This window comes from Tuber melanosporum, assembly GCF_000151645.1.
Source record: "Tuber melanosporum whole genome shotgun sequence assembly, scaffold_143, strain Mel28".
NCBI classification, from domain to species: domain Eukaryota; kingdom Fungi; phylum Ascomycota; class Pezizomycetes; order Pezizales; family Tuberaceae; genus Tuber; species Tuber melanosporum.
In genome coordinates, this window is record NW_003298801.1 from 227,129 (window position 1) to 240,792 (window position 13,664).

The 13,664-nt window shown below is 47.5% G+C and overlaps 2 protein-coding genes; both read right to left on the bottom strand.

Moving 5' to 3' along the window:
* Window positions 1-3,910: 3,910 nt before the first annotated feature.
* Window positions 3,911-5,502, bottom strand: GSTUM_00002738001 (uncharacterized protein; the record flags this gene model as incomplete). The annotated part of the gene is made up of 4 exons (XM_002836397.1): window positions 3,911-4,412; window positions 4,614-4,983; window positions 5,039-5,243; window positions 5,362-5,502. 4 exons carry the CDS (start codon window positions 5,500-5,502, stop codon window positions 3,911-3,913), a joined length of 1,218 nt encoding a protein of 405 aa, XP_002836443.1.
* Window positions 5,503-6,407: 905 nt separating this feature from the next.
* Window positions 6,408-8,563, bottom strand: GSTUM_00002739001 (uncharacterized protein). XM_002836398.2 has 5 exons: window positions 8,381-8,563; window positions 8,295-8,331; window positions 7,334-8,235; window positions 6,872-7,283; window positions 6,408-6,793 (listed from the first exon to the last, which is right to left on the bottom strand). The coding sequence occupies exons 1-5, from the start codon at window positions 8,495-8,497 to the stop codon at window positions 6,633-6,635; spliced, it is 1,629 nt and encodes a 542-aa protein (XP_002836444.1). The 5' UTR covers window positions 8,498-8,563; the 3' UTR covers window positions 6,408-6,632.
* Between the last annotated feature and the right edge of the window lie 5,101 nt (window positions 8,564-13,664).

The following is a 13,664-nucleotide window of genomic DNA, read 5'->3' on the forward strand; positions in this document are numbered from 1 at the left end:
CTTCCTGTTCACTAGTAGTTGGAAGGACTACCTGTTTCTTGGTAGTAGTGATAGATGCCAGCACAAGTACTATGGTGTACTTTGAGGCCGGTTTTTTCCTCCAATTTAGCAGCTATCTTTCTGAAAGACCATTCTGCTATTTCTTGTAGGGCAATAATTCGGACCCAGTCATCTCAGATAGTTTCTCACTCAAAGCATTGCTTCTTCTTCGTCAATGATCGCCATTGCTCAATGTTTTCTGGATTGATCGCTATTTTATTTTATCTTATTATTATCTCAACTACCTATGTACATTTATTTAATTAAACAACTGACGTTCACTGCGGCGGGTTCCTTTTACCCACATATTGATTCTTGAGGAAGGTTTGGAGGGCTATGAAGGATAGAGGTGATATCACAATAAGGGGGTTGGAAGCGGAGATGCGATCATGGGGGATGCCGTTGCAATGGTGTTGCACTACCTCCTTCCACCCCCTTGTACTGTACAATGCGGCAGCCTCATTGTTGATGGCACTAAAGGTAGTTTCCAAACTTCGCGGTAAACCCAGTGTCCAACCCACAGAGTCGGAACGGGAATTGGTATATTTCCAGAGCATCCTGGCCAACGAGGAGGTAGGAATTGCGCTTGCCGATAGAAATGTGCTCGGCTGCAATGCCTTGGCTGAGTTAAAAGGTAGGCTTCTTCAGCTCTCCTTTACTCGAGCGCTGTCATTGAACACTTAAATATACATCCCGTCCAAATACGCACTCACTACTGATTGGTCGAATCAGTAATATCCTACAAGCCAATCTGTGGGGACTGTGTATTGGGGCAAGTCGTGTATTTTGGTATACTGCGATTGTATATTTTCTGTTCTAGCACCGTAAAATTACCCGCATCATCGGAGGGCTGGAAGTCCTTCCTGGAGGCTGCATGTGGTAAGCGCTACGATTTCAAGAAGACCCCTGCGGTGGAGCTTGCGGAGAGGTTTGGGCCAAGGAAATGGGTGTGCCCGGTCCACTGCGAATGTGGGCTTATCATGTACTGTACCTCCACACCATGCAGGGCAATACATGGGACCATGACCCAGCATTTAGCTACATTGGGGTCTCTAAGCTCAGCTGCAGTGCCTGCAGCATCTGGATAGAAACCTTCAATGAACGGAGCAGGCGGAAGCTCTACACAAGAGGCTCGCATGGGAAATGGTACAGTACTGGCCCTGGGGAATACCCAGAGCAGAGGGGCCCTCGGCAGAGCTTATGGCACAAAAGATTTTGGATAAATGCTTCGATCTGGCGATCTAGAAGCTTCAGAGATCAGGCTTGGACAGCAGTGGTGCATCCTCAGCTCGGGCAAAGCACATTCTAAGCGATGATCAGCGGAACAATGCTAAGGCTGCAGTTGTTGCGACAGCGCAGGCGCACGGGGGTCCCGGGTTTGGGCTTTTTGACGCTGAATTTCCGGATGCATGAGGACGATGAGATGGTATTGAGGGGGTAGAGTTGTAAATTGTGTTTGGTCTGAGAGATATTTGAAGGATGCTGAGATAAAATGCGTGGATAATGTAGGAGGGGGGGTTGATTTTGTTTGGCCTGTTCCTTGTGCCCCACTGCTTGTTGATCTCCCTCCCATATCTGGGTAGGCGGGGAAATGCCAAAACCTTTTCCTTATTTTTATTTTTATATTCGTTCTGCTTCCTAGCTCTTGTTGGCGGAATTTGTGCTTGTCAGTTGTGATAGAGGGCACATATCTGAACGCTGGCTATGGGCTTGTCTGCGCGTTCCACCGCCTGCCCTATATTACTTTCTACTTTTCCACCATAGTGCGGCACACCCAAACCCGACCTTCTTATTCACCTTTTGGTGGATTTGAACAGGGGTAATTCTGCGACGAAAAGGATACCCCATGGCATCCCCCGGCTCTTCCCCTTTCTTTTTCTTATACAAAATCTTGACTACTTTCCATCCACCATCTACGTTCCCCTTGAACTTTATTAGAGAAATATGTTCATAGTTTTCTTACTCACTATGGGAAAGCGAAAATAATTGGCGCGGTCGGGGCTATCCTAGACTGTTATCAGTATGATGCGCATTTCAGCGCAGGAACCAATGGATACCGGCAGGCGCCCCCCCCTCCACGTAAATGCGATGTTGGTAATCCTGCCTAACAAATGCACCATTTATGATCACCCAGAATTGTCAATATCATATACCGCCGGTATGGGGCCACCTACTTGGAGTTTATTTGTTAATCATATATGATCTGCATAGGATATATAGGTGTACCCTACCATCGCCGCCGGTAGACAGATCCTACCCTTGAATCGTATGGGCAATTGTGCAATGATTCCCGAGCTGCTTTTTTCTTTTGATTCCGAATGATATTCCATAATCGCCAAACATTCCCACCTGCCGGACTGACTGACATGGTTATTCCAAATCCACCCCCAAGAGCCCGCAATAAATCGGGCCAGAGCTAATACTTCCGTAGATTGCACAACTCATTTCATCATCATCCCGAGAGTATAAAGTTCACGCTTTAGTGTCTCCACGACCCAGGCTCTCAACGCACATTGAAACCTACAGGAAAATCACGGCGCAGCGGAAGACCGGGTCCCAATCAGTGTTCCCAACCGTCCGGGGCACCTTACTGTGCCCCGGCGGGCTGTAGTCCCGGGCATCCCGGGCAGGGTGGGTGAGGATGGTACTGGGGAAGGCGTCCATCTTTCGTAAAGATGGCCATCCTAGGGGTTGACTGCCGGGCCCGCCTGTCCGTCCAGGGCATCCCCCCATGCAGTGCCGTCCGTCCCGTCCGCACCCAAAGGCTGACGGACTGGACGCTTGGGCTCACTGGTCCCGTTTGATTCTGTGAAGCCCGAACCGCCACACAGCGAGATCCCAACATCACTCCAGAGTGATGTCAGTCCTTCGGTATTCATCCCCTTCCTTTTTATCAATCCCTTCCATCGGACAATGTTAACGTTGAACTAGGGCGCAAGATAGACTGCTGGGCGAGTATATTGAATCAGAGTCTCGCTTACTCGATCTGAGCATGAACCAAGTGTGGATAACGGACAACTGGATGAGTATCCTAAATGGCTGTGGTGTTTATCTAATATTGGCGCTAACCCAGAGTGGACGAATGAGCCTGGGTGAGTATCATATATTAGACCAGTATTCACCGACAGGTCTTTCGTCCACTCTAGGTTAGCTCGCAGATTAGGTAAGCGCCATCAGTACGGTACTCGTACAAGTACAGCCTCTGTTGGGAAATGTGGAAATTAATTCTTAGGACACGGTTCCTCAATTGGCTCGAGCACTCTGAATTCTCCATTCAAAACCCAGAAGCTGATTCGTCATTTCCCGATTTTTTCTACCAGAGGCTGTACCAAAAGGTAGGAATAATTAGCGTGAAAAGGCATAATCGCTATCTGTGATCGTTTCTCTCTTACACTATCTCCTAGATTTAATAAGTTTTTCCCAGTAAAGTATTAGGATCGTATGAAGGACAATTCAAGAGATATTAAGCTTATAAGCCTGCTATCCCCAATTACCATCGTTTAGGTTGTTAACTGCTACCTCCCATACCAACAAGGAAGTCAAATGAAAAATACTCGTATTATATATGATAGTTATCCCTTAAACTCCACCCAAGCTCATACGCCCCCCCTCCCCCGCGACAACCGCACACCACAAAGGTTTGGAATAATTGGACTTCATCACACTAGAGCATTGGACTCCTAGTGGGGTTGATCGTATTTTCCTTTTTTATTTGTCTTTGCTAAGGGTTAAAAAAAGTGCTTTCCCTCTTCCCCCCCTAATCCAAAGGAGGAAATTCTGGACGTCTTAGCGTGAGGTCCAAATATTCCAATTTTTACGATACGCCATTAATCGGCCATTACTCCTTATCGACGCCTATACTATACCACCTTCACTCCACCTTCTTCTCTGGGACATTAGGGGCATAAGGATGCTTAATACTCAAGCACCAAATATCTAAATAATCACAAATATTCGTGACAACATCTACCACGAAGCTCCCATAGACACCAATACTCAACCCCAGGCACGCAAGGACGTATGCAATAGTATATGGTCCTCCGCCAAGTACACTCGTCCATCCAAGACCCAGCCTGGCCTGCAAGAACGGTCCCAGGGCATCGAGCGTCCCCGCGAGGATTGGAAGTGAGAGGACGTTAAAGTACGGGAAAGGGGATTTCGTTAGGTGCGCCGTGATGATCAGCCCAACCTGGTAGGCGAAGGAGGCGCCGATGAAGAAGATGAAGGGGAGGATATGCTCGTGGAGAATCTCCAGGCGTAGGGATAGCCAGAGGGGGATTGCGAGCCAGGTAGTGAAGAAAGGAGCTAGGCCTAGGAGCGCTGGGGCTACGGGGAGGTTCTTGCTGCGGCGGGCGCGAGTTACGTTATGGGAGCTAGGCGCGGGAGCTGTCAGCATTTGTGAATGTCAGGTGGGCGGGTTGGGGAGAGAGGATAGGCCAGGAGGGGGCGTCATGAAAAAATTAGAGTGTTGCTTCTTTGTTCTTCATTACGGAAACTCAGGGTTAAAAATGTTTAATCCTTCACCGTGTTGCTTTTTGCAGGGAGCCATGATAGAGCGAAAGGTGACAACGAACCTCTGCACAATGTTGAATGCCAAGATAATCCCCCCGTAAACCAAATGCCATTGAGCAAATGACATATCTCTCAGCACTGGGGCCAAGAAGCCGGGGGATGGCAACCCAAGCGCTTCGAGCATGGGCCTCTGCCAGAAACTCCCACCCTTGAAAGCGGTGACGGCGTACACGGCGCAGAGCGTCAGCACGCCCTCAACGGGCCCCGAGACCAAGCCTAGGTACAATGTCCCAGTGTGGTACTCCTCCCAAGTCGTCAGGTAGAAAGCGCAGAGGCTCGCGAAGAGCGTGAGGATAGTTATCCACGAGTAACCGAGGTTCATTGCGCCAGCGAAGATGACGACTTCCAGTGTTGTGTTCATTGCGTCTACGCCTGCTTTCTGTTAGATGGGTGGGTGGGATAAAAAAAGTTCCGGGGAGCGGCATACCATGGTCAAATAGCTCTCCTAAGGGCCCGCTTTGCCGAGTACGTCTTGCCTGCGTACCGTCGCAGGCATCGAATGTCTGGTAGAGGAATAGGCCCACTGCCCACGAGGCGTAGACCCATCCTGGGCAGTCCCGGTCTAAGGTGGGATTGTACCACAGCAACGTGAGGAGGTTAACAATCACGAAAGCAAAACCGGAGAGGGTAATCTGAAAAATGTCAGCGGACCAACTCTCTCCATTGTCATCTCGGATGGGGAATAATAACTAAATTTGGCCTTAGGAATTATTAGTTTTTTTGTCTATTTTCCAGGGGTGGAAATGAGACGTACGCCATGGAGAGTGGGAAAAGGTGGATAAAGAAGTTTGTGTAAAAGGGTTTCAGAATGTACCGCGAGACTAGGGAGTGGTCGACGGCGGAGTACTGGTACTTCCTCAGGTTGGGAAATTTGGACTGACGGATGTACATCTTGGGCACTGGATTCTTTTTTCACAGGCGGGAGGAAAGATGGTGATGTTGTCGTTGTGGGGAAAAATAATTTTTTAGAGTATCATAGCCTTGGCTATATGCCAAGGTTAAATGCCAAGGCTATGACGAGTGTTGACGCTATGTATCATACCGGGTATCATGTGCATACCGGTGCCTTTATGGGAAAATATAGGGCAAAGGGCTCGGTCAGTAATCTCCTGTCTAGAAAAAGTCCTCTATCGATCCCGAACTGTTAAAGCTAGACTGAAGAGCACGGTTTAAGGAAAAAAGAAAAAGTCTTACAACTACCATAGTAATGAAGTGAGTGGGATGAAGCTGTTGAGGGGTAGCCCATTGGTAGCTAACACACCGCAAATCAACACTATTCGTTCGTCCCACAGCGCTACGGAATTGAAGCCGTCTGATTGCCAAATTGTGATAGAGGACAAGGACCAGGAGAAGAGTGAGCGCAGGGACAGATGTCGATCCACCGGCGCTATCCCCAGCTCCCAACTATCCCGAGTTCCTGAACACTATGCTTTGCCCGGGCCATTAGACGGTGTGGGTAACTTCACACCATAATTATTATAAGTCACACATGCTATAATACATAGTACATACCGAGTGACAAATTGTGACCATAAGTTAGCTCCTCTCCTTCCACTACTCATGGTGGAGGACACCGGTTACTTAATGAATGGGGAGTTGCAAAAAACAGCACAATAAACCCACCCCCGACATAGAGGTTCAGTATGGCCAATGGTTATTTGGAGGTGCACTGACTGCATGTCAGGTATGTCCGGCCGGATAAATCACCGTCTCCTTCCTTCCTTCCTCCCCTTCTAGATATTACACCAGCAGAGGAAGAGAAAGCGATGTACGTAGCGCCAGGACCTGCATAAGGGCCGTATATAAATCAGGAGCGATAACATGACCACCCATCCAATCGATCAATTTCAAGCTCGACACAATCTATTACTGAGTTGGAAAAACGGCAACTAAAAAGCAAACACACATAGGGTTTATAGAAAAGAAAAAAGTGTAAAAAAAGAACAGGACATCCCGCTTTAATAGCAAGCAATAAAACTTTTGTACCTAATTCTACGTGCACGTACAGCCACATAAATAGATTACTGCGCAGATCCGGCCTCGGGCTTAACCTCTCCCCTAACCCCAATTTGGGTGCCAATCACCCTGGCAGCAACATTCAGGCCAAGGTCCGAGCCGACATTGATAGTAACTTCGACTTTCCCGCCTCTCTTGGCGCCCCTGATGGCTGCTTCGGCAATGACTTTGTGCACCTTTAACACGCAGTTGCGCTCCTCCTCCTCCTCCTCTTCTTCTTCGCTGTCGTCCTCGTCCCTCTCACCATTGACTTGTCGCTCAACCTTCTCAACCACAATTTCTCTAATACCCTCGCAGATTCTAACAATCACGTCGCCGTCAGCCTGAACGTCAAATTGAGCGATCCTCCGAGCGGGAACTGCGGTCTGGGCTTCGAGTATTGTCTGGAAGCTGTTGTCTTCACCGATTACGACGCCGATTGGATGTGAGAGGTGGGGGGCTACGGTTACTGCCGGGTGGGTAGATTGCTCGATGTCTTCCTTGTCAAATTCAGCAATTAGCGAAGCTTGGATTGCTGCACCGCGGGCCGAGAGTTCTGATGGGTTGAGTGCCGTTGTAAGGGTTGCTGGGGCGTTTACGGGCACCGAATCTGGGAAGAGGGCGGCGATGCGAGAGGCGATTTTGGGGGTGTGCGAGGTGCCGCCCGAGAGGATTACCTAGATCGTGGTTAGTACTAGATGGCTGGCTGTAGGATGAGGGGACAAACCTCGCCAATGTCTAACAAGTCCAGCTCCGCTTTCTTTACAACATTCTCTACGAGTGACACAACCTGGTCGAACACCTTTTTCGCGGAAAGTTCGTACCGCAGTCTGTTAATGGTAGAGTGGAAGTCATATCCATCAGCAAGCGACTCGATGGAAATGGTTGCCGAGGTGCCCAACGACAAAGTCCTCTTCGTCCCCTCAGCCTCCAGCCTCAGCTTCGCAAGCGATCTCTCATTTCCCGGATCAACCTTGTGCTTCTTGATAAACTCTTTCGAAAAGTGATTCACAAGCACCTCATCAAGCCTCAGCCCGCCAAGTCCATAATCATGAGCCGTCGCAAGAATGGTGTACATCCCACCCCTAGATGCGACAACAGCAGCATCACACCTAGTACCTCCAAGATCCGCTACCAAAATATTCCTGTCGACGCCCTGCGCTTCGGGTGTCCGCCTAGCGGCATACGCAAGGACGGCTGCCACCGGCTCGTGGATGATCTGCAGAACCTCAAGCTCACCAGCCTTAGCCGCGGCAACAAGCGCCTCCTTCTGGGTGTCCGAAAAGTCGGTCGGAACAGTGATCACCGCACCAGTAACTTTGCGCCCCAAAAAGTCCGACGCCGAATCCCTAAGCCGGATAAGGTGTCTCGTGGTGATTTCATTTATGCTAACGGTGGAAACAGTCTCGTCATCCGCCTGCTGAAGGTTGAATGATGGCACGCCATCGACGTCCAATGGGTGAGCAGAGTTGTGACTATTCGTAGGATCGATCTCGGAGTACTTCTTCCCGAGGAAGTCCCGGAAGTACGCTACGGTGTTCTTCGCATTCCGAATCAGATGCGATTTCGCCTGTGTTCCGTGGTACTCTTCCGAACCGACCCATGATAGCACTGAAGGAATTTGTCGATCTAGTGTTTTCCGTCAGCCTCTCATCCCATCAATATCCATTCTCCCATAACAATCGAACCTCCTTCTTCATTCGCGATAACCTCCGCTTTGCCATCCTACGTGTCGTCAGTCGAACCCCCTCGAAGCAGGGGAGCAGGCACAAACTGGAGTAGTATAGGCAATAGAACTTGTAGTATTCCCGAATGCAATCCCAATAACCGTCTTTGTGCCGTCATCAATCTCCGGACTCGCCGGCGGCGAGGGTGAAGCATTTCCGGACATGGTCTACGTATCGTATATGCTATGGGTAATTAGTGGCGGCGACGGTGGGTGATGGATGGAAAGGCGTGGTGGGGTGGAAGAGAAGGTTGTGGTTGTTGCCCCTCATAAGTCTTTTTCGGGTTTGGAGGCTCTTTTTTTTTTTCCTCACTTTAGCGCCAATAGCTGGCCAGTAAAATGCAGGGGAAACCTGGCTGGATGTCTATCATAGATTTGAGAGGTCTACGAGTGAGGGGTTGTGATGGCAAGATTGGTATCATATCTGTTCGGAAAGTATGGTACAAAAAATCACGATATTTCTGCCAGGTTTTCCTCTATAGTTTTAGCAGTAGCTCTTGTATTCTGCGAACTCGGTTTTTATACTAATTGTGAACACCAAACCATCGTGGGACTCCAACTTCCACTCAGCAAAGTTTTCTACTAGGTGTCACCTCGTCCGAACCAGTGCCCACTATTTTGGCCCTCCGAGACAACAGCGTGCGACTGTATGCGTTGCACAGTGTGGGTAATGATATCGCGTCCCTCGATGGGTCGAAACATATGGTGCAGAAAGAGAAGAGTGTCAAGCAGGTGGCTGAGTAGTGACTCAGTATGCAATCCAATAGAACTAACCCAATACTGGATCAAATCAATTACAAAAACCGTAGAAATTCTTCTAAGATATGGGAGAGTGAAAGTATGGTTTTTTGATTTGATTTGGTCTAGTATTCGGTTTATTATATTATGTTGCATACTCAGCCACATGGTAGACACTTATCTGTTGTCGCACCTATAGGACTTAGGGACTTCAGAACTGAAAAAGCAAGATCGAAAGGAAAGGAAAGGGAAAGCAAAAAAAAGAGGAAAAGAAAAAAGGTATCATAGAAGCCAACTCAAGCTGTATTTTTCAATATGGGGACCTGAACTCTTATTCTCCTGAAGTCCTGAATTATTATTTCCTTCATTTTTCTAACCAGCGAGCCACCCGCATTGAGATAATTTTCACGTAAGAGTTGTAGGGTATATTTGGGTAGAACCGTGCTGCTTACTTGTCCACTACTAGATCCGCAGCCCTCACTGGAAGACTTTTGGCAATGCTTCAGCTCCTCGAGCCACCTTTTCATCAGCTTTTTGTCTCTATTTCAGGCGTTTATTATTAGGCAACTGGTTGCTAAGATCGTCGACCGGAAGTGGGAAGCATTCGTCCCCAGAAGTTGAACCAACATCCCTGGGTATTGGATGTCTTTGCAAGTCTGCCGGAGGCCCCCTTCGACATGGCTCACACTGGTGTCAATATTGTCGATTTTCCCGTCTAGGTTGTCGATATTTGTTATCAAATTTCCCGTCCGGGTCGTCGATTTCCGTGCCAATGCTATCGAACCGACGGGGTGGAGCCAAAAGTCGGCGAAAGTTCCCGGACACACTGAAGATTGAGGTACGTCAAGCAAATTCCCACTGTCGTTGATTGTAGGCTTTAGAATAGGCATGGATTATTGGATAAACACTCTTGCAGACTGAAATGGATAAGCCGGGCGGTAGAGAAGAATGCTTCAACCGGGATGAGGCGTAGATATCACGCTCGAGGTGCCCGAACTGTAGGAATGTTTCTAAGATTCAGATCAGGGGATTATATCTTCACTCCTAAGAGGCGTAGCATGGTTTGTGAGCATATAGTGGCCGCTTCGAGTTCGATACCCACATCAGAGCCGGTTCGGAGCCTGCACCCAACGAACTCCCCTCCTGCGACTTCATTTGTGATCAGGTCTTGTATCCGTCCCCTAAATAATTGCCCTTGGTCATCTCTTTCAACTTTGGTTTTCCCTCAAAGATGGTATCCTCCCCTATGATAGCGTGGATGTTTAATGGAACAAGGAGGAGTCTATAGGCCACTATTAGTGAATATATCATTCATGGAGTAGGAACTGTGGATCCTACGCACATTTCAGAGATTTTTTCCCGAAAAATTCTCAGAACATTTTCCATAAAGCATCAGGCATTGTTTCTCGCATAGTGTCCATCTCCAACCTCTTCTCCAGATATCATTTCATCTCATACAGGCTGAGATTAATGGGTACTATAACCCCTGTGGTGAAATATCTCATAATTTCGACCTCAGCACGAGGCCTCCCGGTGACTGATATTCGAATTCTCAGTCATCCCTGAAGGATATCCTTCACAGGCCCCACAAGCTCCAGTGGATGATTAGGGAGGTACTTATCCAACCTTCCAAGGCATCGGTGCAGGTGAAAACCTAGAGTAATGAGAAAACAGTCCGCTTCCATCTCTTCACCATATCCGGAAGTCACAGACCTCAGCCGCTAAGCTCCATTGTCATCTTTTTTAAGACCAGTTTCACAGTATATATACGCCAGCACTACACCCCTAACCACCAGCTGCTTTAGGGCTGTTCCCACGATATTGGCGGTGATTGGTTCCTGCTAGTCGCCGGGGTCGCACTACTCATAGTTAGAGGCCGGTGGCTGAAACATCTTCACCGCCGGACTCATCACACAGGCGTCGTACCCGTGGATCCAGGGGCGATTACTAGACTAGAATGTTTTGACTCTTCATCTGTAATACCAAGGTAGAAGTGATCCGACAAGGTGAAAGAATTTTTCAATTCTCCGCTTCTTGAGGTGTTGTAGCTGGTGCTCTGGTCCAAGATCATGTAAACAAAACTGGCTGCGCCACAGGACCAGTAAATCGTTTGGTCCCATACGGAGTGAGAGACAGAAATTTGCGAGCCACATTGGATTAGGAAATTCTTGGCAGTATTGGATTTTGTGACTTGGCCCCTCAATGGTTGGTGTCTCACTTGCTGGTCACGAGCTGGTCAATGGTACGAGATGATAGTATCTCCAAATACCTAAATTAACTGTGCCTTCGGGTAACTATCCCATGGACGGATGAGACATGCAGATTCACGGCCTTCCTAGTTAGGTTAGTACTTGCAAAAGAAACATACATTAGTAAGCCATTCTTGTAACCTCACCTAAACAATCATAGATAATTGTGATTCCACTTAAATTGATCAAAATGGATTCAGCCCAATGGTCAGCCCTTCGCAAGCGGGAAATAAACATTATAACAGTACCAAAGGGAAGCCGCAAATGGCCTCCTACAAGTAAACCAACTGAAGAGACTTCAGTAAGTTCTGTTACATGGTGGAACGGAGGGCACATAGCTGGAAACTATGATTACTGAGTTATGTATCACAGGCAAAAAAAGTCAAGAGTGCACCGCAGAGGCCAGCGGGGAAAGTGAAGAAGATATCGGCAGAGAATGCGAAAATCCTGGAAAGCCTACCCGAACCCCCAGAATTCAAAGCATACAAAAGTCCATTTTTGGCACATCCAGCAAGTCCAATTCTCCCACCTGAATTCGGCAGCAACCCCAAACCGCTTGCTCTCTTCAACCTGTTTTTTGGAAATGATATCTTAGCCCAAATCATTACCAATACCAACCGCTATGCAGAAATCAAACAGCAAACAGCTGAGGGCAACCAAGACTCCTCGGTTACTATCAGCCCATCCATACCAATGCCTCCTATTCCACCCAGTATCCCCCACCCAGAGTTAGTTGGACACATGCCATACCAACCCATTCTCGAACCTCCAGCTGTGCATCCTAGTGTACCACTTATTGCCCCAGAACTTCAGTCTTTCCCACGGCCTTGGTACCTAGTTAGTGTAGAAGAATTGCGAATCTTTATAGGATTGCAGATATGGATGGGGGTACATTCCTTACCTGCTATTGAGGATTACTAGAATCAGGAGATACAGCATCCGATTATGCACAACATGTCCTATAATCGGTATAAGCAAATAAAATGTTATTTCCATATTTCACCACCAGATGAGACCTACAATCAGGTAAACTGGTGGCATAAAATAGAGCCACTTGCATCCCACCTGTGCCAGTGTTTCCAAGAACACTTCTAGCCATCCTCGAATGTTTCATTCAATGAAATGATGGTTTTCTGTAAAGGCCAGTCAGTACACACTATCAAAATGCTTGGAAAGCCAATAGATCAGGGGCATAAAATCTATGCTCTCTGTGACCAGGGATATACGTATCTGTTTTTATTTTATTCTGATGCTGTGGGGAATGAGGTTAGTGACTTTCCCAAAACAACCAATCAGTATACGAATATTAGCAAGGAACGCTCTCTTACCTTATTAAATTGCAGTGGGCAACAACTTTCGGTTGAAGAAGAAAAAAAACTCTTAAGCAGCTTTTCCCCCACCACCCAGGTAGTATGCCATCTTGTTTTTGCCCTCCCATTCCTGTCCAGTCAGTTTAACATCTCTATGGACAATTACTTTACTAATATTTCCTTATTCCAGCACCTGAGAGACCACGGAATTGGCGCTGTTGGCACTACTCGGGCCAAGCGTCACGATTTCCCTTCTGCTTTTCCGATTAGTAAAGAGATAACCTCGAAGCTTTTGGAATGGAATCACCTCTCGGGTATCATAGTAAATGGTGTTTGTACTGCCCTATGGCAGGACAATAATACTGTTTTTTTTAACTATAATTCACGATCTTTGTCAGCTAGTTCTCAGTAATCGCAAAAAAAAAAAAAAAAAGCAGCTCCAATGCAGTAGCTACAAGAAAGCCATTTGGAGACAGCGAACACCAAAAGCTTCTGCCCATCCCAGCTCTTGTTGACGACTACAACAAGTACATAGGTGGGGTCAACATCGCCGACCAGCTTCGAAGTAATTATCCATCGCATCAAACCAGTCGACGTAATTAGCTTCCACTCTAGTTTTGGATTCTGGATATGGCAATTACAAATACCTACCTCATTGCTCGCTTGGTTAACCCCAAGTATGAGCATAAAGCCTTCCGCCGTAAGCTTGCTCTTGCCCTTGCTGAGACTGGCTGGTCTCAGCTACATCCTCTTCTTACAAACTCTAAACCCAACCTGCATGCCTATATCACAGCAAAGACATCCTTACTACCTTTCTCTTTTCGTACCACTGGTGCCCATCTACAAATGTTTTTACCGAATAAAAAATACCAATACTGGTATTGCCGGTTTAAAAAATGTCAAGGCAACCCTAAAAACCCCCCTCCAATACATGAACGGGCTGAGATTCTACAAAAAATGAAGGTAAGTGAGATAGGTATTTGGTGCACTTTATGTGAGATACCTCTTTGTAAGCGAAATAAGTGCTTTTTTGAT